The sequence below is a fragment of the Furipterus horrens genome, unplaced genomic scaffold, assembly GCF_987537825.1.
Source record: "Furipterus horrens unplaced genomic scaffold, mFurHor1.1.pri manual_scaffold_4, whole genome shotgun sequence".
Taxonomy (NCBI): Eukaryota; Metazoa; Chordata; class Mammalia; order Chiroptera; family Furipteridae; genus Furipterus; species Furipterus horrens.
The window spans coordinates 23,547,020-23,574,519 of NW_028327174.1; the positions used below are offsets into that span (position 1 = coordinate 23,547,020).

The 27,500-nt window shown below is 37.0% G+C and overlaps 1 protein-coding gene and 1 pseudogene across 2 annotated transcripts; one reads left to right on the forward strand and one right to left on the reverse strand.

Moving 5' to 3' along the window:
• The first annotated feature begins 7,103 nt into the window (after window positions 1–7,103).
• Window positions 7,104–27,146, forward strand: KLRG1 (killer cell lectin like receptor G1). Of its 2 annotated transcripts, none has more exons than XM_090275403.1 (5): window positions 7,104–7,260; window positions 13,511–13,618; window positions 15,815–15,966; window positions 26,283–26,383; window positions 26,725–27,146. In XM_090275403.1, the coding sequence occupies exons 1-5, from the start codon at window positions 7,179–7,181 to the stop codon at window positions 26,834–26,836; spliced, it is 555 nt and encodes a 184-aa protein (XP_090131529.1). In that variant the 5' UTR covers window positions 7,104–7,178; the 3' UTR covers window positions 26,837–27,146. The 2 variants fall into 2 exon arrangements, with proteins under 2 accessions (XP_090131529.1, XP_090131530.1); XM_090275404.1 differs by having other exon boundaries at window positions 26,283–26,350.
• On the reverse strand, window positions 9,885–13,079 carry LOC150011338 (large ribosomal subunit protein eL33 pseudogene; annotated as a pseudogene).
• Window positions 27,147–27,500: the final 354 nt, after the last annotated feature.

A 27,500-nucleotide genomic window follows, 5' to 3' on the forward strand; every position in this document is an offset into this window, starting at 1 on the left:
TATGTTGTTTCTTTTAAATAAAATTTTCTTTGGAAATAATTTTAAATTTACTGAAAAGTTTAAAGACAGCACAGGATATTTCTTTATATCATTCATCCTATTTCCCCTAATGTTCACATCTTAAATAATCATGACACATTTGTCAAAGCTAACAAATAAGCACTGCTACATTATTATCAACTAGCTCCAGGTTTTCTTTGATTTCACCAGATTTTCACTAATGTCCTTTTTCTGATCCAGGATCTAATCCAGGATACCATTTTGCATTTAATCTTCATATTAGTGTTCTCTGGTCTGTAAAAGTTTCTTAATATTTCCTTATTTTTCATGACCTTCATATATTTGCAGAGTCAGTTATTAGTAGAATGTCTCTCAATTTGATGTTACCTACTCTTTATTCACGTTTAGACTGAGGTTATGGGGTTTGACAAAATACACCCTAGTGGTCAGGTGCCTTTCTCATGGCTTGATATTAGAGGTGCATGATATCAACAAGATTTATCACTGGTGGTTCACATGGTTAACCCTGTTTATGAGGTTGAGGTTGTGTTTGCCAGGTATCTCTGCTGCAAAGTTACTGTTATTCCCTGTCCATACATTATTCTTTGATAGTAAGTTGTTAAGTCTTGCCAACACTCAAGGGGAGGAGAATTGAATTGTATATCATGTGGGGAGAGTACCTGCATATATTATTTGAAATCTCTGTAAGGAAGATTTATCACTTCTCCCTCACTTTTTTATATATTCAATCATTTATTTAAGTCAGCATGGATTCAGGGGAGTGACATTACCATGATGGCAGAGTAGGAGACCCCAGACTTTATCCTTCCACAAAGAACAATGATTAGACAGCTGTCCACTAATGAAAATAGTTCTAGGAGATCTCAAGAGTTACTTAGGAAGTATCAGCAATGCACTGGAGCAAAAAACTTGAGAATAATTCCATAAAAAGCATAGGTAGAACAGTTTCATTTTGCCTTCATCATCCCATTCCTCACATATATACAGTAAACTAATTTCTGACAAAGGAATCAAGTTTACACAATGGAGAAGGGATGATCTCAAATAAATGATTTTGGAAACACTAGATATCTGTAAGAAACAGGACAAAGTTGGACCCTTTATATACATCATGCCCCAAAACAACTCAAAATGGATTGAAGTCTTAAAAGTAAGACCTATAAGCATAAAAGTCCTATCAGAAAATATAAGGGGAAAGCTCCTTGACATTAGTCTCATCAGTGATTTTTTGGAAGGTCCACCAAAAGCATAGGCAACAAAAGTAAAAATAAGCAAGTGGCACTACAATAAAGTAATTGCTTCTGCACAGTGAAAGAAGCAATCAATAAAATGAATGCCACTGTAAATTGTTATAGCTTCTATGGAAGACAATATGGATGCCCCCAAATGTTGAAGGTAGAATAACCATATAACAATCCCAGTTGTAGGTATATATCTGAAGGAAATAAAATTACTATTTCTTTTTTTAAAATATGCTTTATTGGTTACAGTTGTCCCAATTTCTTTTCCCTTTGTTCCCCTCCACCCAGTGACCCCCCCTCCCTCCAGTTGTCCCCGCCCTTAGTCCATGCCCATTGGTTGTGCATATAGTTCTTCTCAACATCTTCCTGTCTACTCCACTCCCTCCTACTATGCTTCTTAATTCCTGTACCATCTCCCTCTCTTTTCCCCCTTTCCCCTCCCCGCTGACCTCCCCCCTTAGTGTTCCCCATACCTATAATTCTTTTCCCACTCTCGTTGCCTACTTAGTTTGCCTTTGTTTCAGTTCCTTAGCTTCTGTTGTTGGTTGTTGTGATACAGTTTTCATTTTAATGTTCATAGTTCTGATCCTCTTTCTCCTAAACACGTCCCTTTAACATTTCATATAATAGTGATTTGCATCTGATGAATTCCTTCAGTTTTACTTTGTCCTGGAAGCACCTTCTCTGCCCTTCTATTCTGAATGACAGCTTCGCTGGATGGAGTAACCGTGGCTGTATGTTTTTGCTTTTCATTACTTTGAATATTTCTTGCCAGTCCCTTCTTGCCTGCAGAGTTTCTTTTGAGAAATCAGCTGACAGTCTTATTGGGACCCCTTTGTATGTAATTCTCTTCTTCTCTCTTGTTGCTTTTAAGATTCCCTCTTTATCCTTAACATTTGACATTTTGATTATAATGTGTCTTGGTGTGGTTCTCCCTGAGTCCAGTTTTTTTGGAACTCTCTGTGCTTCCTGGACCTGTAAGTCTTATTTCCTTCCCCAAGTTAGGGAAGTTTTGCTTCGTTATTTTTCACATGATTTTTCAATTTCTAGTTCTTCTTCACCTTATGGCAGCGCTATGATTTGGATGTTGGCCCGTTTATAGCTGTCCCAGAGGTTTCTGAGCCTCTCCTCATTTTCCACACTTTTTGTTTCCTCTTTCTGCACTGGTTAACTCTTTGTTTCTTCCCTATGTTCTGATTTTTTAAATTTGATCCCTGGTTTTCTTTCCCTCACTACTAGTTTTGTATGTGTTTTTGTTCATCTCAGCAGGACTAGCCTTAATTCCTTCCCCATCTTGTTTAAGATCCGCTGTTATGTCTGTAAGCTTTCTTATAACTATTGCTCTGAACTGAGCCTTTGAAAGATTATCTATCTGCTGGTCTGATAGATCATATATTTGCTGTCTGGTCAGCTGTGTGATTGGGATCTCAATCATGATCCCTGCAATCTTGGCAGTTTTTTACTTCCTGGGCGGGGCTGTCACACCTCCTAAGCTATAGGGGGCAGAGTGACACGCACTTGCCACTACTGGGCAACCCTTCTCGCCACACTGTGGCACTTTGTATGGGGGCGGGGGTCCAAGATGGATTCCTGCCATTATCTCTCCGCTGAGAGACCGGGAGCCTCCTCCTCCATCCCCATGCCCTCCAGCCCTCACAGTCCAAGGCAATGGGGTTCTGCCTTCCCCGGCGTTGGAATCACAAGCTGATGGGTTTGGTCTGCAGCTAGGGGTGCTCCTAGGCGCTTCTTGCCTCCCTTTAAATACGTGTGTCTTTGCTTACTGCTGTCCTGCCACCTGTCACCTCAGCTACCACCACCAGCACAGCTTGACCTCTCCGCCCCTGGTTTCACCCTTAGTAGCCATCTGGACGAGCACCACTTGTTTATAACTTCATATGTTGGACTTCCATTTATTTTCTGGAACTTCTGATTATTTCTGGTTTTGCAGTAGTTGTAGTCCTTCTTAGTTGTGGAGGGAGATGGAGTTTGTCAGTCTAGGCCTCCATCTTGGCCAGAAGTCTCCTAAAATTACTATTTCAAAGAGATATCTGCACTTCCATGTTCATTACAGCATTATTGGTAGTAACCATGTTATGGAAATAACCTCAGTGTCCATCAGCAGATAAATGATTAAAGACAATGTCATATATATATGACATTTTATAAATATATACATATATAAAATAGGAAATTATTGAGCCTTAAATAAAAAGAAAATCCTGTATTTACAACAATATATATAAACCTGGAGGACATTATCTAAGTAAAATAAACCAACACAAATTTAAATGTGCTCAGAACAATTACATTAGCCTACAATTGGGTAAAATCATTTCACACAATGAATATACTGTAGAGTATTGATTGTTTACCCTCCTGATTGCATGCCTGACTGGGATCTGCGGCCCAATGCTTCTACCCAGCGTCCCAAGAGAGTATCATACCGCAATTGCTAGCCAGGGGAAAGATCAAAATTTGAAGTAAGTTTCTACTGAATGTATATTGCTTTTGCAACATAGAAAAATAAAAAAATTTTTAAGTTGAACCATCTTCAGTTAGGGACTATCTGTACAATTTTTATGTCTCAAATATGTCAGTATGGAATCAGATTTTTTAATTCCTGGTTTATAATCTAATACTTTTTTTTTTGCTCTAATTATTTCATATTTAGCCTTTGGGACCTTTTTCATTTGGTTCCTAGGTCCTTGTAACATACCCTTATTTTTTTATTTTTGTTTTTTAAATACTTCCTTATTTTCTAGTACTAAAAAGACTAAAAGATGCTCAAGGCTCATCCTGTATGTCTCCTGCCCTGACCCTAGAATTAGTCATTTCCTCAAGAAGCCTTGGTTCCTATATTTCCTTTAAAATAAAACCATTTTAAGTGTGATAGACTGAATATTTGTATCCCCTTCCACCCCCAAATTCATATATTGAAGCCCTATGTGGATGTTTAATCTTTCAGTGTGGCTCTATTTAGATGTGGGGTCTCTAAGGAAGTAATTAAAGTTAAATGAGGTCATTATGGTGGGTCCTGATCTGATAGGATTGGTGTCCTTATAAGAAGAGATACCAGAGAGCTCACGCTTTCTTCCTGCACACATACACTGAGGAAAGACCATGTGAGACCAGAGTGAGAAGGTGGCTGTTGCAGGAGGGACTTCTCACTAGTCACCTTAATCTTAGACTTCCAGGTCCAGACTGTGAGAAAATAATCTAATGTTGTTTAAGCCACTCAGTCTAATGTGTTTTGATATGGCAGTCAAAGCAGACTAAGACAAGTGTATTCACATTGTTGTATCATACAACAGAGGTCCAGAAATTTTTCCATCTTGCAAAACAAACTCTATAACCATTAAACAACTCCCCATTTCTCCTTTTCTCCAGCCCCTGGCAACCACCATTCTATTTTCTGTTTCTATGAATTTGACTACTTTACATACCTCATTAGAGACTTTATCTTTTTGTGATTGGCTTGTTTTACTTAGCATAATGTCTTCAAGGTTCATCCATGTTGTAGGAAGTGACAGGATCTCTTTCCTCTTTAAGGCCAAATAATAAATATCCAATTGTATGAAGAGCCTACATTTTGTTTATGTTGTCTTTCTTTTATGGGCATCAGGACTTCTGGCCAGGATAGAGGCCTAAACTGATATGCTCCATCTCCCTCCACAACTAAAAAGGAATACAACTACCACAAAACCAGAAATAACCAGAAGTTCCAGAATATAAAGCTACATGGAAGTCCAACGTATGAAGTTATAAACAAGTGGTACTCGTCCAGATGGGTAGGAGGGGCGAAGTCGGGGCAGAGAGGTGGAGCTGTGCTGGTGGCGGCAGCAGCGGCGACCAGTGGCAGGACAGTGGTAATTACAGATACTCGTATTTAAGGGGGGGCGAGAAGCACCTGAGGATCACCCCTGGTTGCAGACGAAAACCCTCAGCTTGTGATTCCAATGCCAGTGAAGGCAGACCCGCATTGCCTTGGACTGTGAGGGCTGGAGGGCATGGGGATGGAGGAGGAGGCTCCCGGTCTCTCAGTAGAGAGAGAACGGCAGGAATTCATCTTGGACCACCGCCCCCACACAAAGTGCCACAGTGTGGCGAGAAGGGTTGCCCGGTAGTGGTGAGGGCATGGCGCTCTGCCCCCTATAGCTTAGGAGGTGTGACAGCCCCGCCCAGGAGCTGGGTGGAGGGTAACAAAAGGAAAAGAAATTGGGACAACTGTAACAGCATAATCAATAAAACATATTTTTTAAAAAACTTGTTCTTTTTTTTTTTTTTTTGAGAGTTTTAAAAAGTTTATTGGAACCAAACTGATGACATATACCAGGAAGTAAGATTACAAATGCTCTCAAAACTTGTTCTTATAGACAGTTAAGTAACTGGTGGATCTTTTGGGTTTTCAAGCTTTGTTTTGCTTCTTTGTTGATCTGGTTAGCACTGTACCACGTCTGGTCTCACTTATTTAGCGGCCAGTCCTTCAGAAGTGCATCTCATCAAGGACTTTCAGAATCATGTCCTCTGTGCAGCCTAGCTCTTAGCCATGAACCTATGTTGAACATCCATGCAGTCTTCTGGACATATATCTTTATGCAGTTCTCTTTCATTAGTTACTCTGCCCTTCAAATTCCAGCCATAGAGGCAGCTCAAAACTTAGATCTCTGCCTCCTCATCTTGGTGAGACTGCTGCTCTATTTAGAATTCATTTTCCTGCTTTGTGCCAGGAAGTGGCCTTGGTAGAATTCTGGGGTGATCATAGCGCTCACTTTTGTGTGTTCTCTCCTCTCAAAGATCACAGTGCTGCCTGTGTTCTCTGCCTGGAAACAGTTGCCTCGTGGATTTTGTCTTGTATAGATTTTTGGCTGGAGGGCAAGTCTAGTACCACTCTGTCATGGCAGGAAACAGAACTATAATAGTTTTTATTAATATTCTCTTCCATTTTCTCCTTTTTAAAAATCTCTATATCAATACATTCTGTCTTGGTGACCTTATCTATTCTTAGAGTTTCAGTTTCCTTTCTGTTTTTCTTATGTTAACTTTTTTATTAACCACTCAGGCATTAAAGATAAATCACTTTGGTATATATCAACGTGTTTCCTTTTATAGTTGTCTTTGCATATAAAAATAAAAAAACAGCAGAGAAATTTAAGGACATTTCTGACACCGTGAAGGGTAAAGATTAGAGCACACTTGGGAGAATGATTTGGGGGAATTAAGGGGCACAGAATATTCGTAAAAAATAATTGGGCAGTAGTCCGTTTCCCCCATAATTCCAGGCACACTCAGACAATAGTACATTTCTCTATCACACATAACTACCCAAAAGTTCCAAGAAATCATGAAATCAGTTCCATTTGGCATGCATGTATTTTCTCAAAAGAAAAAACGTCAAATACAAAATCTGAGCTAAACTCATAGGTAGGAACCACTCTCATTTTTATTTCAGTTTCCATAGTCAAATTGCTGACTGAAGAGCAACTTTTTCTTGCTCCTTAGAATTAGGTGAGATGGGTAATCAATGTAATATATAGGGGGGAGGAAAAGTAGGTTTAAAGTTGTTTATATGGAAAGTAATATAATAATTAATAAATAATACAAGAATAAACTGTGTTTTGTCTACTCACACCTATAAGCCTTATTATGCTCAACCCTGTGTATTTAATATGCATCTAGAGAGTGTGGTGAGGTAAAAAAAATTATCACAGTTTAGAATATTAATTTCTATAGGCAGCCCTAGAATTTGAATCATTTCCTGAGAAATTACTTTTGTTTTTGTCACTTGGACCTTGAAAAAAAAACCCTACAAGTTTCCTGCTAGCAGTTTACAGATTGGGCTGTTTCCTCACTGGTGCACATCTCCTCACGTCTCTATCATTTTACTCTCTCAGCTGAAGTGAAAGATATTAGGTGGAGATGACTGACAATGTTATTTATTCTGAATTAGAATTGGCTACTGCACTCCAAGCCCAGAATGACTACAGACCACAGCAAAAAGGTGAGTAGACCAAGTTCATCTGGAAAACTGTGCAGAGTTACCAAAGGCTAAGGGATGAATGGGAGGTAGAGTAAGTTTGCAGTAGAGGTTGCAGAAAAATCGAAGGTGATTTGAGGACATAGATTAGGTTCAGTTTGAAGTCTAGAATTGGAATGTGAAAATTTGGTATGTGGTCAAGGATCTGATCTTAGACCTCAGGTAAGTTCTTTTCTGACCATTCAGTTCTATGATCTCATCTATGAAACTCCAGCTTGGACATTTCTGTTATTCTTTGTCTGTTTGTTTTTTTTTTAATATGCTTTATTAACTATGCTGTTAGAGTTGTCCCAATTTCTTTTCCCTTTGTTCCCCTTCACCCAGGGACATCCCTCCCTCCAGTTGCCCCCCGCCTTAGTCCATGCCCATTGGTTGTGCATATAGTTCTTCTCAACATCTTCCTATCTATTCCACTCCCTCCTACTATGCTTCTTAATTCCTGTACCATCTCCCACCCTTTCCCTGCTTCCTCCTCCCCGCTGACCTCCCCCCATAATGTTCCCCATACGTATAATTCTTTTACCACTCTTGTTGCCTACTTAGTTTGCCTTTTTTTCAGTTTCCTAGCTTCTATTGTTGGTTGTTGTGATACAGTTTTCATTTTAATGTTCATAGTTTTGATCCTCTGTCTCCTAAACTCGTCCCTTTAACGTTTCATATAACAGTGGTTTGGATCTGATGAACTCCTTCAGTTTTACTTTGTCCTGGAAGCACCTTCTCTGCCCTTCTATTCTGAATGACAGCTTCGCTGGATGGAGTAATTGTGGTTGTAGGTTTTTGCTTTTCATTACTTTGAATATTTCTTGCCAGTCCCTTTTTGCTTGCAGAGTTTCTTTTGAGAAATCATCTGATAGTCTTATTGGGACCCCTTTGTATGTAATTCTCTTTTTCTCTCTTGCTGCTTTTAAGATTCTCTCTTTATTCTTAACGTTTGACATTTTGATTATAATGTGTCTTGGTGTGGTTCTCTCTGGGTCCAGTTTTTTTGGAACTCTCTGTGCTTCCTGGACCTGTAAATCTATTTTCTTCCCCAAGTTAGGGAAGTTCTGCTTCGTTATTTTCCACATGATTTTTCAATTTCTAGTTCTTCTTCTTCACCTTCTGGCAACACTATGTTTTGGATGTCGGCCTGCTTATAGCTGTCCAATAAGTTTCTGAGCCTCTCCTCATTTTCCTCACTTCTTGTTTCCTCTTTCTGCACTGGGTGACTGTTCCATCCCTATGTTCTGATATTTTGATTTGATCCCTGGTTTTCTTTCCCTCACCACTAGTTTTGTATGTATTTTTGCTCATTTCAGCAGGACTAGCCTTCATTTCTTCCCTGTCTTGTTTAAGATCTGCTGTTACGTCTGTAAGCATTTGTATAACCAAAGCTCTGAATTGTGCCTCAAAAAGATTTTCTATCTGCTGTTTCATTAGATTAGATATTTGCTATCTGGTCAGCTGTGTCACCGGGATCTCTATTATGATCTGTGCCATCCTGACCTTTTTGTGTTTACCTTTGCTTCTTGGGCAGGTCTGTCACACCTCCTACGCTATAGGGGGCAGAGCCTCGTGCCCTTGTCACAACAGGGTGACCTGTCTCACCATGCTGTGGCGTTTTCTGCAGGGGTTGGGGGTCCAAGATGAATTCCTGCTGTTTACTCTCTGCTAAGAGACTGGGGGCCTCCTCTATCATCCCACCCCCTCCGGGCCTCACAGTCCTAGGCAATGGAGGTCTGTCTTCCCCGGCTTTGGAATCACAAGCTGATGGGTCTGGTCAGCAGCCAGGGGTGCTCCCCAGGCGCTTCTCGCCACCCCGTAGATATGGGTGTCTGTGCGTACCGCTGTCCTGCCACCATGGCTGCTGCTGCCGCCGCCTGCACAGCTTTACCTCTCCACCCTGGCTTCGCCCCTCCTGCCCATCCGGATGAGCACCACTTCTTTATAACTTCATACATTGGACTTCCATTTATTTTCTGGAACTTCTGGTTATTTCTGGTTTTGTGGTACTTGTATTCCTTCTTAGTTGTGGAGGGAGATGGAGCATGTCAGTCTAGGCCTCCATCTTGGCTGTAAGTCTCCTGTGTTTGTTTGTGTCTGTGTCCCAGGCAGAGCTGTCACTCCTATTTCATTGTTCATTTCTGTTATTCTTTATCTCTCCTGAACTAAAGCAAGAACCTTGTGGGGGGACTTTATCTTTTCAGTAAGATTTTGAGTAAACCAGCTGTTTAAATTCCAGTTAGTTCGTTTTTCTGTGAAATGAGGAGAAATACAGTGATAATTTTTCTCATGGCAATAGTAAGATTTTGGCAGAAAAGAAACTGATTCATATATTAACCTTCCCCTTACCCCCCCTGTGTTACACAAGAATGGTGACAGGTAGGAAAAGGCATCAAGAACACCACAGATAGGTAGTCCCTGTGATTCTTTGGGGATTTAAGATAAACCATTTTTGCATAGAGCCCTGAGAGAACACTTTCTGAGATAAGCAGATAGTGTTAGTGCCAAAATTAACATTTTTTTATCCACTTTTTAAAAATGACTTTATTTACTCATTTTAAGAAAGGGAGAAAGAGGAAGAGAACCACTGATGTGTGAGACATCCACCTGTTGGCTCCCCTTTGCATCTTGACCAGGGACAGACCCTACAACCCAAGTATGTGCCCCAGCCAGGAATCCTTTGCTTTGCCAGAGGACTCCCCCAACCAACTGAGCCACACCAGTCAGGGCTGTTTATTTACTTTTCAGTAAGTTTAAATCCTTGAGGGGTACAGCATTACACGGATTCTGTGTCCAATGGCCTTAGCAGGAAGATTGCTTCGGAATTTAGCACGAACCATGCCACTGTTTCCATGAGCACGAGTTACTTTTCCCCAGATGACTCTGGTTTTGTTTGGTTTACCACCAGGAGTCACTGTGTTGTTCTTTGCTTTGTACACATAAGCACATCTCTTGCCTGGATAGAATTCAGTTTCATCTCGAGCATAAACACCTTCAATTTTAAGAAGAGCTGTGTGCTCCCTCTGGTTTCAGAGACCCCGTTTATAGCCAGCAAAAATGACTTCGGACCACAGCCTCCCAGATATATTTGTCACTGTAGAAGTCCTGTTCCCGGCAAGCTTTAAAACAAATCGAATCTGTTTAAAATCTTCCAACGCACGTTCGCCACCTAGTTCCCTTCTTGTTTCTTACACCTCCACAGGTGCCAAGATGGCGAAAAAGGGCACCAAAATTAACACTTGATTTCTATATCTTAGGCGGTAAGTTCCCGTAAGATACGTTCTGTAGTATAGCTCCACAAGCTTTCTCTCTCTCTCTCTTTTTTTTTGCTATGTAGTCTTAGTATTACAATTTTAACGTTGTCATTTAAAAGCATTGTTATAATTTGCTAAATTATTCCAGTATACATGCACATTTAGATTCCTTTCAATTACCATGAATTACACAGGATGGGCATTTTTATATGTATATATTTTTCTTACTTTTGGATTATGTCTGTATTAAGTTTTAAGAAATAGAAATATTAAGTCAAAAAGAAATTGCCCTTTAAACTATAAGCACAAGGTCCCACAATTGGTGATAAGTTGAAACTTGAGTATGATTATTTGATTTCTGGTCAAGTAGGTTCTTATTTATATACAGCACACACTACACATTCTTATTTATTGCCAGTATGTTCATTCTTACCCAGCTTTCCAGGATGCTCTACTTGGAAAGAGGAAAGTAGATTAGGATATTTAAAATGACATTATGTCCCTGACTGGTGTGGTTCAGTTGGTTGGGCATCATCCTGCAAGTCAAAAGGTTGAGAGTTGATTCCTGCTCAGGGCATGTGCCTGGGCTGCAGGTTCAGTCCCTGGTCAGTGCACATAGAAGAGGCAACTGATTGATGTTTCTCTCTCACATCAATGTTTCTCTCCCTCTCTCTCCCTCACTTGCCCTCTCTTTAAAAATGAATAAAATCTTAACAAAGTATTTTAATAAAAATATTAAATGCTCATTATAGAAAACAGAGAAACTATGAGAGCAAATGTAAGAAAATAAAAATCGTTATTAATTTTACAATGTGGTGATTATCACTGTTACTATTTTGACATGTTTTTACTTTTCTATGCTGATTCTACTATATAAATTTCACTAAGCAGCTTTTAACATGTATTTTTAAAAGTAAATAAAATAATTTAAAAAAATTTTACTTAATTTCTTAAGTGGGATTGTGCTTACAAAAATACAATTATGTTTTGATACACTATTTCATAAAGCATGGCATCTAAAATCAACATTTATTTCATTAAGTAATATTTTATAGTGCAAATGTATTTTTTATGTCAATAGAAATCTAACGGTTTTGGATTTATCAGTCCAAATATTTAGCATGCAGAACTCTCTCATTTTAAATGTGTCTCTCACAATGAATTTCTTTTTTTTAAGAAATAAATTTAAATAGAAAAAACCCAAATAAGGAGAATTCCAAATTAAAGGTTGCCAAATAAAGTATTAAAACTAGAATATAAGTATCTTACTTTACAGATATTTGTTTTTCACACATAACTTCTATACTCTCAGACTGTGGACACTACATTTTTTTTTTTTTTTTAAGTTCTCAATGGAAGGCATGCTTATTGAGAGGGGAAGTGGGGAGAGAGAGAGAGACATCAATGCAAGAGAGAAATATCGGTTGGTTCCTTCTACATGCCTGGACCAGGGACTGAACCCACAACCTAGGCATGTGCCCTGACTGGGAATTGAACCCATGACCTTCCAGTTTATGGGATAATGCTCCAACCAACTGACTCACATCTGCCAGGGTGATGCCACTACACTTTTGAAATAAAAGTCTGGCTAAAAAAATTTCTTTTTCATTTTCCAGGTGAAAACAAAATAACATTCTTAGATATAGGTTAATGTAACATAGTTAATATGAAATTATGTCTCATTCTTAAAAAATGATAACCTGAACTCATTGCTCTTCTAGTAACAACAGTTTACAAAGCACTGCTGAGATACAGGTTATTTTATTTTTATTTAAATTGCACTTATTTAAATTTTGAATTGGTAATACATTGCATGGTTCAAAATTTAAAAGGTACAAAAGAAGGTAAAACATTCTTTCTCCGACTGCTGTTTCCAGTGACCTATCTTGCCTCCCCAGAAGCAAATATCAGATTCTTGTGTATACTTTGAGATATATTAGCATACATGTTCTGGAGTTCTGCAGAATGTTTCTTTTTCTTAACTATATATCTTTTTTAAAAGTTTTTTTAAAAACCCTCACCTGAAGAGATATGTTTTTATTGATGAGAGAGAGAGAGAGAGAGAGAGAGAGAGAGAGAAACATTGACATAAGAGAGAAACATCAGTTAGTTGAACCTGAAACCTAGGTATGTGCCCTGACTGGGAATTGAACCTGCAGCCTATTGCTGTACAGGACAATGCTCCAACTAACTGAGCCACATTGGCTAGGGCTTAACTATGTATCTTGATAATCACTCCATATCCATTTAAAAATGTCTTTATTCCTTTGTTAGAAGCAACATATTTATGTTAGGAATATATCAAATGTATTTGTTCTCATCGATAGACATTGAAACTGAATTCAATCTTTTGCTCCTATGAATATTGTTGCCATGAATAGCCTTATAAATATATCATTTTGCACATGTGTGAGTATATGAAAAATTTCTCAATGAGAAATTAATAAGTAAAGGATAAATACCTTTGCAATTTTGGTGGACATTGCCAAATTGTCCTCCAAAAGGGTTGTACCCATTTATATGCTCACCATTTAAGCATGAGACCATGTAAGCCATAATTTGAAAGGAAAAAAGTATTCTTTTTAAAAAATGAGGTAATCTTCAAAAAAAATTTTAAACTTTTTTTAGATTTTTTAAAAATTTATTTTTAGAGAGGTGGGTAAGGGAGGGAGAAAGAGAGGGAGCGGTAACCTTTCGCTTTGTGGGACAACACCCAAATAACTAAGCCACATCGGTCATCGGTCAGAACCGGAAAACAGTATTTTTAACTTGATAAATGTAGCATGTTACTTGATAAAGATGGTTGCTTTAAACTTTAGAACTAATTCTTGACAGATCCAAGAAAGAAATCTTTAGGGCATGGGTCTCAGTTCCTACTAGGCCAACTTGCTTCAAAATCCCAGATATCCTCCCCTGACGTTTTCTTTTCCTTCCATTTATCACAACTCAGGATTTTGCTTTGGATTCTGTTCTTGCAGCTTCTTCTTCCAGGTGTTCTCTCTCTTGCTGGGTGGCGATAGCTTTGGGGCTTCTGAGTGCCATTCTTGTGAGTGTGCTGCTGTTCAAAGAGATGCGCAGATACCAGGGTAAGTGTTAATTTAAACTAAAATTAATATTCCACTTATCCATTTTGTGTTATAAAAGCAATATAACATATTCTAAAATTTGAAAAATGAAAAATAATTTCAACAAAATAAATCACCACTTGTAGACAACATTTTCTGGGAGTAGCCTCCTAGTTTTTGACTACATGCTTTCATGTAAGTATTTATTCTCCTAACAGAATTTCAATCAAGTTCTCTAAAATCTCCTCACATTTTTTATTTTTAAAGTAAGGCTGGGTATAGTTCTAATCAAAGTATGCTTATCATTTTATTGCTTTTTTTAAAAAAAGATTTTATTTATTTATTTTCAGAGAGAGGGGAATGAAGGGAGAAAGAAGGGAAGAGAAACATTCATTTGTGGTTACCTCTCACCTACCCCCAAGTGGGGACCCAGCCTGCAGCCCAGGCATGCGCCCTGACTGGGAACCGAACCGGTGACCCCTTGGATCACAGGTCGGTGCTCAATCTACTGAGCCACCCCAGCCGGGGCTGTTTATTGCTTTTTAATTCTATATTGTGTCATAAACATTTTCCTACCTACTATCATGTTTATCATGATATTCAAATTATAATATTGTTTAACTTTTCACATAATAAATATGTCATAATTTAATTAAACATATAGTGACTGTTTTCCAATTAGAGAGCTTTTACATTTTATAAAATGAACTTTTCTAGAGTTACTTCTTCTAGGTCCTTAAATATGGTAATCCAGAAGGCCCTTGGTTTATTGTTCCACTGTCAGGGCTTTCAGTTTCTTTAATGTATTTAAAATTAAGGAAGAGCCCTGGCTGGTGTGGCTCAGTGGATTGAGTGCCAGCCTGCAAACCAAAGGGTCATCGGTTCAATTCCCAGTCAGGACACATGCCTGGATTGCAGGCTAGGTCCCCAGTTGGGGACATGTGAGAGCCAATCACACATTGATGTTACTTTCCCTCTCTTTCTCACTCCCTTCCCCTCTCTCTAAAAATAAACAAATACAATCTTAAAAAATAAATAAAATTAAGGAAGATTACATGAAGGTGGGAGATGACAACAAGGTGGTAATTGGATTATAGGGTAGTTAAGATTATGTACTCTCTTGAGGGTGGTTATGCCTTTGTGGGGTTTTGTTTTTTTAGCATTTGGGAGGTGTGTTAACCTAGATGCACAAGAACAATGAACAGGGCTTGCGTTAAAACCTTCACTAAAGAACTTACAGGCCTGGGGCATGACTCCCCACCATGACCTGCCCAGTTTGGAATTTATGAGCAGACTACCCTGTGAGGTTATTGTTCATAGAACTCCTTTTTTGTCCACAAAGCATAATCAATTTTCACTTATATATCTACACATGTGTTCTCTTGATATAATGGCTCATCCTTGCTCACTGTGCTTATGGTGAGTTTATATAAATACGTTTCATGGAAGTAAAAAATTAATAAATTTGTGAAATATTGGTTAAAATTACCTTGAAACTTTATTTCATTCCCTTTCATTTCACAGACCTATAATGCAACCATTTCAAAGGAATGAGAATGTTCTGTATTCACTCATCTGATAAGCTTCTCTGTCAGAAAACCTTTTTTAAATATCAGAAGTAAATCTTTTTTTCTGAAATAATGTTTTCTATTCAATTTCCAATGATGACAGATAATCACATTTGTGATAAAAAAATCAAACAACATTTTAGTTTAGTTAAGTTTGCTCTTTCTGGTTTCTATCCTTTTCTTTTGTGCTATTATGGAGTGTCAAGTTGGACATTCTGAAAGATTCTGCCTAACCTAAGCAATGGACATTATGCAGTCACATAGTGTATAGGCTAAGCCTACATAGACAGTACACTGACACATCTGTAAATGTAGTCATCTTATCTGATGTGTTTGTCACATGTGCATAAATATCTCCAACACAGGGAACTACTCTCTTCACAGTCGTCAGCCAGCCTGTCCCCATTTCCTTCCCTGCTCCTTCAGTCTCAGTCACATCCTTGCTTAGTGGAATGTACAGTAGTAGTGGTGGCGCTGAACATAGTGAGGTATTTAACTTGAGGCTGTGCATTCTTGAGCATCTTTCTAAACCGTAATCTGGAAGGTGGTGGGGCAGGGAAGACATTGTGACTGTTATATTCCGCTTATCTCCCATTTCCGAGACAGAGTGGTCCATAAAGATTGTGAACCAGGCCCTCTTCCTTTCTAGGTTCCACGTGTGCCAGCTGCCCAGACTTCTGGATGGGGTATGGTGCCCATTGTTATTACTTCTCAGTGGAGAAGAAGGACTGGAATTCTAGTCTGGAATTCTGCTTAACCAAAGACTCACATCTCCTTATGCTTATAGACAACCAGGAAATGGTAAATGCAAACATTTAGTGAATGTAGGTTGTTTTCTTGGTGGATGCTGTTTAAATGTACCATGTATCCTCTTTTGAGGAAAAAAAGAAGTATCTTTCTCTCTCCTGTTTCTTTCCCTTCTTTTCTCCTCCTCTACCCTTGCCTTCTTCCACTTCCTTCCCCACTCCTTACTTTTTCTTTTCCTGACCTAACAAACCCCAGTTATAGAATCCTAGAGGTTTGCATAGGCATGTATGTGTGCATGTTGGAGGTGGAAAGATGATGAGTGTGTTACAGAGAGGAATTAGACCTGAAGTACAGGTCTACTTAAAAGACTCATTAGATCCAGAAGCATACAGGTCCAACCAGAAGGAAGCAGCAGGTTTTCATGTGAGAGCCCGTGGGCCTTGGGGGTGAGAAGAAGATAGCATGGGGACAAAGAGACTGTAGCAAGGGCTCAAATGCCTTCCTTTTAATATTTTTCCTTCATTCATTGCAATCTAGTAAGTTTCAGGCTAGGAAACAAGTGGGGTTGGGTTGGGGTGTGAAGAGAAAGCAGTTACAGAAATTGGAAGAGAAGGAAGGAAACTCGTGTGTGTGTGTGTGTGTGTGTGTGTGTGTGTGTGTGTGTGTGATATCTTAAGTTCCTCTCAGAGTTAAGCTGGCAGGCTCCACTTCCTCCAGGGCTCTCAGATCCTTTCTGTCCACCCAGCAGCCTCCTGGAGGAGAGCTCTTTATCAGTCCTAGAGCATCTCAAGGTAATATAAGGAGCTGACATCCTGTTGAAACCTGGTACAAAAATCAATCAAATTCCACCTTAATGTAAATAACACATACAAAGAAAATAAGAAGTCCTAGTATGGTTTTTACTCATACACATGATTTTTGTGTATTAATGTTGCTTTCTGTATTCTTTTTTTTGGAAGAATCAAGATACAGAGAATGGCTTATTAAAAATTTAGTTATATTAACCTCCCTAGGGGAAATTCAGAGAGACAATTACTCTCAAGCAGTTGGGGAGAACATATAGTTCCTAAATTTTATAATTTCCTATTTAAAAAAAAGATGAAAGCATCTACATTCTTATTTTCCATCAAAGAAACACTCATTCCTCTGAAATTTTGCATAGAATATAACTCCAAATCAGTCCACCTCCCTCCATGACTTACTTTTCCTTTATGCCTTTCCTAAACTAGGTGGCAGACTGTATTTGGGGTCTATTCATTAGATATATGAAATCTTTATTTCATGGCATCTGATACCAGTAAGCTTGCTTTCTGGACCTTTTTGCCGTAACTTGTATTCTCACTTTGATAAAGCTGCCTCTGAGGATCTGAGCTGACACAAATCAATAGCAGAAGTGAGCAAAGAACTTGAAGTATTGCTGGGCAAACATCGATAAACATAATAGTGAGTCCTAATGCAAGGCACTGCCACAGAATATTGTGGTGGGGTATACAATGTCCTAATGAGATGCAGAGGGAAAGAGCTAGGGCACAGAGAGTATCTGGGAGTTGGGGATATTTCTGTTTCCCCAGGGTCCCCCAGTGGAATGGAACAGTTATTAGAGAAATTTTATATTTCCTTTCATTCTTTACTTTCCCTGGATCTTGTTCTCCTGTTGTATTAAGTGGAATAGTTAGGTTGGCTCCATTTCCAAAACTGGTTTATTTTCTCTTCAGGCCCCCTGGTTCAAGCTGGTCCTGCAGAAGGTAGAATATCCCTGATAGATTTATTAGGAACCACAGATAAGTTTTGCTTTTGACATTCCTTTGGTTCTCTGGCCTAATTCTTTTTCTTTGCTCAGCTTTTGTCAGATTCTGTAGAACCAACTTGACTCATACTGTATTTGATTTGTTGAGCTTCTTGTACTAGTGTTGTTATTATTTTGTTTTCAAGGCAAGATTTACATACTCTATTAAGGTTTACTTGATATTTCTGGTATCATGCTTAGGTCTGTACAGCTACCAAAAGAGCATATGGGTGTATTAAAAGGGAAGTTTTTCACACTGACATTTCCCTGGCAGAGAATACTGCTAGGGAATTAGGTTGCTGTGTGCTAGAGGCTGCAGGATACATACTCTATCTTTGACCAACTATAGCAGAGTATAAAAACAATAATAAAAACTGCCATGTATTGAGTACCTGCTATGTGTCAGGTATTTTATGCATATTATTTTTCATCTTCACAGCACATTCTATAAAGTAGATTTCAACACCTACATTTCACTGATGAGTACAAATCCAAGGTTACAAATCTGATATAGCCAGTTCTTCTTCTCCTCCTCTTACTCCTCTCCTTCCCCTCTTCTTACTCCTCTCCTCCTCCTCATCCTTCTCCTCCTCCATCATCTTCTCCTCCTTTTTCCAGAACCAGATTTTAAACTCCACTTTAGCCCACCCTTTAAAGTCACTTACAGAAATATTGTATTTGACAGCTTCCAGAATCCATCTTGTGCATGTTGAAAAACAAGATAAAATTTTCCTATTAATTGTCTTCTGTTGTCTTTTCTTTTTTATACATGTTTAAAAATTATTTGAATTAATATCTGGAATGTACATGATATGGTCCTTGAGATTTAAGTATTTTTAAAGTAGTCAGTGCTCACTTGTTTCTTCTATTTTGGACTTTAACATTTGGGTGGAGGTTAAGAGGGTATAAGGGGCATAAATGGTAATGGAAAAAATATAATAAATAAAGAGTTGTTTTATTTTTGAGAAAATAAAAACAATACTGAAATTGAATTACTCTCTTATTTCCTCAGGTTTCTGTTGACATGGTATCTGGCCTTTGTTGTTCTTGCTTTTTGAATCTATCTTTAGGTTTTAGGTATACTCAAATTCCTGATTTTTGTTGTCATTTTCCCCCCACAAGGCTCAGTTTATTTTTATGTTAACATTTTTCTCCTTAGGGTTGTTGGTGTATTATTTAAACACACACATTTAGTAGAGAGTTCCTTGGGAACATATTTTTGTTTTTAAAAATTTGTCCTGATGCTCCCTACCCCACAGTATCTTTCTTCCTCATTACCATAACTGGAGATGATACCACCAGAGTTTATTCCTTTAACAACCTATTCAACTTTAACTATCTTTCCTGTTAGAATTTATGACTTTGGGATTGTCTCTTTTTCCTCCCTGGCTTTCCTTGTATTTAGGGTTTACATCTAATTATATGCAAGTTTTTCTTCTTTAGAGACTGCAATTCAAACACTATGGTAAATTGGTCACTTTCCTCTGTATTTTAAAGTAGAATTGGGTAATGGAAAGAGCTTAGTTTCTGTCAGACAGACAGTCATGCGTCTGTTTTTATGACATTACTTACTCTATGAACTTCAGCAATTTTCTTAAGCTCTTTAACTTTCAAATTCTTCATGTACCAAATGAAGAAAAAATTTTCAGGAATTGTTATAAATATTAAGTGAGAAAATCTATGTGGAAATTTCTTTAACATAGTAGGAATTAATTATAGTATTTCTTTTCCACTTGAACTAATTCTCCTTGTCACTCAAAATAAACCCCAGAGTCAGAATGACTTTTGTTTTTCTCTTCTGTCTCTTAAGACATGACATTTTGGTAAAATATGTATCACAAGTAAATTAGAACTTGTTTAACTGAGTATTTCCCTTATGAGGAAATCTGAACTGGTACGTCAGAAGATTGAAAGAAATGACTGGAAACACAGGGCAGGTGATAGAGGAATCGTTTCACTATGGAGGTCTTCAGAGTTTGGTAATTTTTGTATTTTTATCATCCTATCTTCACAAACAGATCAAGAACCAGTATGAACTTTACACCAAGTGTACGTGTGGTGGATAAATTAGGATATCTCTCACTATCTTCTTTCTTAGACTTAAAAAAATGTGGTAAAATATGCACAACAGAAAAGTTAACCTTTAGCCATTTTTAAGTGTCTAATTAAGTGGCATTAAATACATTCCCTTTGCTGTGTAACCATCACCGCTGTTAGTCTCCAGCATGTTTTCATCATCCCAAACAGAAGCATGGTACCCATTAAACAATAACTCCATAGTTTCTCCTCCCCCCAGCCTCCGGTGGCCACCTGTCTACTCTTTGTCTCTTTGAGTTTGCCTACTATGTCCTTTTATATCTGGATTATTTCTAGGCTCATCCATACTATAGCATGCATCAGAATTTTATTCCTTTGTATGGCTGAATAATATTCCATTATATGAATAGAGCACATTTTGTTTATCCATTTGTCTGTTGATGAACAGTTTTTTTTTTTTACTATCTTTTGAAGTGCTCTGATGTATAGAACAAGGCTTATTTAAGTATTGTGCAAATGCACATTATAGGGAAATTCTTATCAATATGAAACTCCTGTAATTTATAGCCTGTCAATTTTTTTTGAAATTTCTTAATGTATCTGAATATATTGTTGTTTTTCAAAGATTTTATTGTATTTCTTTCCCATTACCATTTGGTCCCCTTATAGGCCTGTCTCCAAGCAATTTTTACACTGTTGTCCACATTAATGAGCACTTTTTACTTTTTTGCTCAATCCCTCCTCTTCCTAATCGCCCCGCCCCCATGAACTGTCATCCTGCTCTCTCTCTGTGAGTCTGTGTCTATTTTGCTTGTTAGTTCAGTTTGTTCATTAGATTCCACATATGAGTAAAATCATATGGTATTTGTCTTTCTCTGACTGGCTTATTTCACTTAGAATAGTGTCTTGCATATTTTGATATGATAGTAATGAATGTTTACTTACTAAAGGATATCTAAAAAGTCTGGAAGCAGAAAAAACTTATTTTAAAATAATATGTTAGTAAAAAAAATGTTAGTTACATTTATAAGTAATATGCTCAATGTGCTTCTATTCAACCTACAGACACATTTTCAGCTGAAATAACTCTAAATTTAAAGCAATAAATTAAACTGATTTTAGACTTTATGGATGCTCTATATTGTACTATTTTCAAATTCCTAATTACATTCATTACTTAACTACTTTACCTGAAAGGGGTCTTGAGATTGAAGAAAAACATATTAACACTATTATCTGAAGGTATAACAGACATACTGTTTAAAAATACATTTATCCTATGCTTTCTTAAAAATCACATAACATTATTTCATTCTTTTTTTTAAACAATAAATTTCCCTAGGTATTTATTTTTTTAAATTCTGTATTATTTTGTTTTTGTCTAACTATTTTCATATTCTAAGACAAAATTTTTATTTCCAATTTTTATGCAGCTGTAACCATACTTATATAAATTATTTTTCTTGAGGTCATTTCTTTAGTATATAGTCCCTGAAATTAAGTTAGTCAGTCAAAGATATGGCCATAGTAGCTTAGATATATTGGTAGTTTACCTCTTTATGGATTGAAATAACTTAGATATGCCTCATAAAACATGTTAGTTTTGTATGAATAAGGAATATATTCTTTACATTAAAATGCTTTAATTACAATTTTAAAACATTACCTGCAAAAGCATGTTTGTGTGTGTGTGTGTGTAAGGCATAAATATTGACCTAAGAAAAAAAAGAAAAAGGAAAGATAAATGTACCTAATTTTATATGTTTGGGTTCTGTCTTCACCTTGCATTTAGGTTTTGCATTTTTTCCTTTTACAATATAACTAAACATTACAAACTCTAAAGTCACATAACACCTAAGTTATTTAGTTCACACCCTCTCTAGAGGCCAAGGGTTCTGAGTTAACATCCTGCTTCTACACACAAACACATACACACACATTAGCCATGAGTATATAGAATATAAGAATTGCACTCTGGTTTTAAAGGCTTCTTCCAGAGGGAAGGTGTTCAAGCAAAGGCGACACAGTAAGATTTTACTGCCCACCCTCACCAGTGACAAGTGGTGACTTAGAATTTTGTGTAGCTCTTACGAGCAGTGAGTGCAGGATTGGAATTTATAAGTGGCATTATCTAAGTCTAGCTCTTCAGACCTTAGATGAGGTTTTTGAGAAAGTCTTCATTCATTGCTGTGTTTTATTATTATAGATGTCATTTCTTTTATTGAAAAGAAAGGGAGAAAAGAATTGCACTGTTTTTCTTATAATTCCATTGGAGAAATTAGGAAAAACTCATTTTCCCCTAATTTAAATAGTCCTTTTAAGCAAGTTGGTTAAGAAATGCATAAAAGGTTACAAGCTCTTCTAAAAATTAAGATATTATTTTATCTCTCTTATCCTTCTTTTAGTCTTCAGTTTACTTCTCTACCCCCAACATACACAATTAAGTACTCAATGGAGGTAAAGTAAAAAATGCAGAGAGCTTGTGTTCAAAAGGTTTTAATCTCTTGCAGCATAAGACTAGACTATATTCTTGAATTCTATAAATATTATTGGACATAATTTCATGTGTTTTTCTAGGGGCTGGAGATACAGTAATAAGCCAGAGTTGTTGTTATTATGATGCTTACATTTTAATCAAAGGAAAGAGATAACAAATCAATAAACAAATAAATATGTTGGTATGTGTTCTCAAGAAAATGAAGCAGTATGTTATAACAGTGCATGTTGGTACAGTTCTAGATTGGATAGTTAAAGAAGGCCTCTCTAAGGAGGTAACTTTTGAGCTGACACCTAGACCTGAAAGACAGCCCTGTAAAAATCTAGGGGGAGGGTATTCCAGGCAGAGGGGAAAGTTAGGTAAAGACCCTGAAGTAAAAATGACCTTGGTGTGTTGAGAGAACAAGAAGAAGGCTCATGTGACTGGAAACTAGTAAGTGAATAAACTATTGGAAGGGGCTAGGTCATGTAAAATCTTGTAATACATAGTAAGGATTTTAGATTTTATTCTATGTGAAAAGGAAATTATTGGAGAGCATTAATCAGAGGCACAATGTGATTTTATTTATTAGTAAAAGGGGAGAGCCTTATATAATGCAAAAATTTAACATTGAGAGAGTAAACTTAGATACTTATTCAGTAAGGAGGCTTGAGTAGTAAGTTCTTTCACTCATGAGAACCAGTTTTCTCATCTTTAAAGATGAGGCTGATAATATTTGCTTACATTTCAGGGTTGTCAAAAATTTTATAATTGGAAAAAAAAATCCTAGTAAATCTCTAAGCTAAATAAGTCCTCATAAGGAAACTGAGGCTCAGCCTGGTTATTCATCTTCGAATAGCAGGGACAGAACTAATGGTAAACACTAGTGTATTGTTTTTGTTTTTGTTTTTTTAAATGCCATACTCCAGCATGTCAAGTGAAATTAGCAATAGAATGAAAAGGGATTTTGTAAATCTTAAAGTACCATACACAATAATATAAGACATAATTGTTTTCAGGATACTTTACTCTGAGAAAATAAAGCTATCATAGGAGATCAATTATTTGGGAAGAAAATGCTAATAAACAACTTGTGCTGATTTTTCTAATGCTTCAACCATGTGCTGTCAGTGCAAACTAAGATTGAAATACAGTGAAGAGAAAATAGAGGTTATTGTGAAGATGGCAAACAGCACAAAAGATTTTGTCATATTTCTGTTAAGGACTGCATATTTGTGACCCTCAAAAATTCATATATTAAATCCCTAATCCCTGATGTGTTGGTATTTGGAGGTGGGCCTTTGGGAGGTAATTAGATCACAAGGGTGGGGCACTCATGATGGAATTAGTGCTCTTAAAGGAAAAGAAATTAGAGAATTTGCCTTTCTTCTGTTCTCTACCATGTGAGAATACGATGAGAAGACAGCTATCTGAAAACCAGAAAGCAGGTTCTCATCAGACATTACATCTACCAGCACCTTGATCTTGGATTTCCCAGTCTCCAGACTGAGAAATAAATGTCCATTGTTTCAGTCATGCAGTCTATGGTAATTTGTCATAGCGGCCCATGCTAAGACATTTTTCTTTAGTGTCTTTACTGGGAGTGCAAAGAGGCTTTATGCCTTTCACGACATTAGAGGAGAAACTCTTTAATCATTTAATTATGCTAGCAAAAGTTTCCAAGTAGGTAAAGGAAGCTGTAGTCTAGAGACACAGTTAAGAGTATTGTCCTAGCATTCTTACTTTTTAATAATCATCTTCCTGGTGTGGAGTAAGAATGACATCACAATGGGACATCTAGTAGTATTGTTATAATCATAAAGGGTTTAAATCTCACTGTTTTCTCAGTAGTTTCTGGATAAAAAAGAGTATTTTCTTCCAAAAGTATTCAACTAATTAAGCTGTTATTAGAAAATACTGATACATTTAAATGAACAAAAATGTATATAGTTGGAACAAAATGAGGAAGTTTAAAAATAGATTTTCCTGGAACCTAAAGAAGAAAGTTATTTTCTTTGGTTTTTAAAACACCTCTAGAGGAGGTTTTTCAGATGTTCTGAGGAAAATCCAGAAATACCCTGCCATCTTGGATTTCCCTCTTTTAGCCCAGGTTTTAGGATATCTGACCTTGGGTATAATGAGAAATAAAATGTATTAGCTTTAACAAACATTTTTGTTCATATATCATCCTGTTCTGTAGCAACATCAAAACCCCAAGGAAGTAACTAATATTTGGATTTAATGTTATAATAAAAGTTTAAGTTGTCACTTTGGCTTGTTTTATCAAAGAGAATGTATAGTGTCTTAGCTGGCTGAATGTATGTGATTCTTGGCACATCCTATGAATCTCACAATTTTTTCAGGTCTAGTGAAAGTACAATTTAAAGAGAGAGATGAGATAAAGAGAGATGGACTGTAGCAGTAGAGGACATGCTGAGGCCTTGGCTTCTAGTCCAAGTCCTACTACTAAATTTCTATGAAACTACATATCTCACTGCCTTTTTTGAGCTTCTATTTCTTCAAAGGAGATAAATTTACAGAGGCAGAAGAAGAATCAAGTCAAGTTCATTGAATTTGAGAACATGATGTTCTTTGTAACGGCCACTGCCTGATGAAATGGCAGATTATCTCAAAGCATTGGTACAGGAACGAGTCTGGAGGCAAATGATCAGTCAGGAAATGATCACGAGAACAAGTTATGGTCTTTTTCTTTAACATCTATCAGATCAAACTCTAACTCAGTGAAAACTAAACCAACTAAATAATGGAACAAAAACACTAAAAAAAAAGCTTTCCGGGAAATAGGAGGAACAAAAAACAATACAAATGCTTTCTTACTAGTTTTCCATTTTCTTTCACAAGGGATTTGCAGTGACTTTAGGGAATTAGAATAAGGCATAAAGAAAAGATTGGACAATCATATAGTTAATTAACTATACACACAGTATTTGCTGGACATGCAGAGACATCAGTTATCAATGCCCTTGAATGCTACTGCATACATTTACAGTTGCCCACGATATGTAACCATGAGATTTTGCTATTTGTTAAGACATGTATGAATGCCTTTGAATATTCATTCCTACTCTAAAACATATACAAACACTGAGCTCCTTATTTTACACATCATGGATTTCCATTAATGTTTTTTGTCTTCAGACTTACAGTGTTAGCTTCTCGCTCATGAACAAACACAATACTTGTCATATTAAATCACATTGAAAATTAAACATCGCAACAAAACTCTGTAACAAAATCCAAGGTGATCATTTGTTGCAAAATATATTCATTACGGTAACACCAAATTTTACAACAAAATTGATCTTCTGGGATTTATCCTTTATCTTATTTTATTTATAGAGGCAATTCCCTTACAATATAAACTCCATTTCAATGTCAGACTCCTCTGTTCTAGTGAGTAGTCTGGGCTGTATAAAGGTTATAGCCAACTTAACTTTACCTTAAGCTTGTGTCCTTAAGATCTGTTTTTTTCTTGTCTTATGTAAGTTTTATGAGGACTTAGAAAATGGGAATCGAGTAGAAAAAGAAAAAATATTCCTATAGGCTTAATAAAATTTGTGTACTAAATGATAATGAAAAAGGTGACTGCTTCCACAGCAGTATTTAGCTTTTTTTCTTTCAAAGTTATCTGAATACCTATCTGGTGCTCCATCAAAGTTGGGAAGTTTAAGATCAAGGTGCTAGAAGATTCAGTTCCTCATGAGAGAACCTTATTAATGGCTTGTAGACAGCCACCTTCTTGTTTTGCCCTCACATGGTAGAGGGAGATTGAGCTCTGGCCTCTTCTTATAAAGACACTAATTCCATCCTTAGTGAGGGCCCCATCCTAATGACCTCATCTAGACTTAATTATCTCCCAAAGGCCTCCATCTCCAAATACTATCATATTGGAGGTTGGAGCTTGAACATATAGAATTTGGGAGGGGGGCACAAACATTTAGTCCATGATAGAGAGGATGTAAGGAATAAATGTTTGACTGTGACACTGGGTCTCTTCTTTGTTTTTTGCATCTTTCTTACTTTTTTCATCATCTTCAATTTCTCTTTTAGAACCTGCTCAAAAATTTCTTCAATAAGGAATTTTACTGGATTGGACTGAGGAACAATTCTGGTTGGAGGTGGGAAGATGGATCAGTCCTAAATTTATCACGGTAAAGGGCTTCAAATGAGGGGGTGAGGAGAGAGAGAGAGAGAGAGAGAGAGAGAGAGAGAGAGAGAGAGAGAGAGAGATGATGTGAACTAGATTAAAAATAGTAGATGGAGAAGAGAGGAAAGGAAATAAGAGGGAAGGAAATGAACAATGGATAAGGACAAAAAATGATGACATTTTAAAGAGAGGCTATTGAGCATTTTTTATTCTGCTGTGTTCTGGTTGCTAAGAGAAATGGGGCCTGAATAGGGAGAAAGAATTTGCTTATTTTTTAATTCTTTTCTGCCTTACAACTCCTTTACTCTGTACATCATCTTGACTGGTTTTTCTGATTTTTTATAGGATTGTTTCAAACAGCTTGGTACAGAAGTGTGGTGTCATCGGCAAAGATGGTCTCCAGGCCTCTAGCTGTGAAGTTCTTTTACATTGGGTCTGTAAGAAAGTCAGACTTTGATGGATTGTCAGATCTGTCACATGGCTCCCTAAAAGAGGGAGCCACATCTGGGATACTCATGGATAGCCATGAGTATATACTTAGTGAATGACAAACCTTCTAGGATATGCCACTAGAAGTAAATTAATGTGGTTAATGCAGCTTCCTGGAATTAATGGTTTATTGCTGTATACTCTTTGAGAGTATTTAGATATTATCTTAACAAATACATAAAGTTTGTTTTTAATATTTCTTACTCTAGTGACTAATGTTGCCTCCTTCATCTCTACCTCCACCATTTTGCCAAAAATTTACCTTTTCTATGTTATATTATGAGGTGATCTGATTAAATCTGCAAAAATGAACTATTGCTAATGTTTTAGAGAGTAATTATATGTACTAATGGGTTGACATGTTACTTCTCCCTGGTAATATATTTTTACCCCGAGTGGCCTTTTTCATATAAAGCTTTATTCTAAAGAACAATGCTACTGATTAGAAAGTAAGTTGTGGAAAGAGAATGAGATGGGGTGGGACTTTCTTCACACTTACTTAAAGACCTGGCCTTGACTGAATTTAGTTTTGCTGAGTATGCATAAACCAATGTGTGACTATGTTGTTCCCATGTTATAAATGTGCAATTTATATGTTAATTTACCACAGCGGTCAATCTGATAAGTCATTT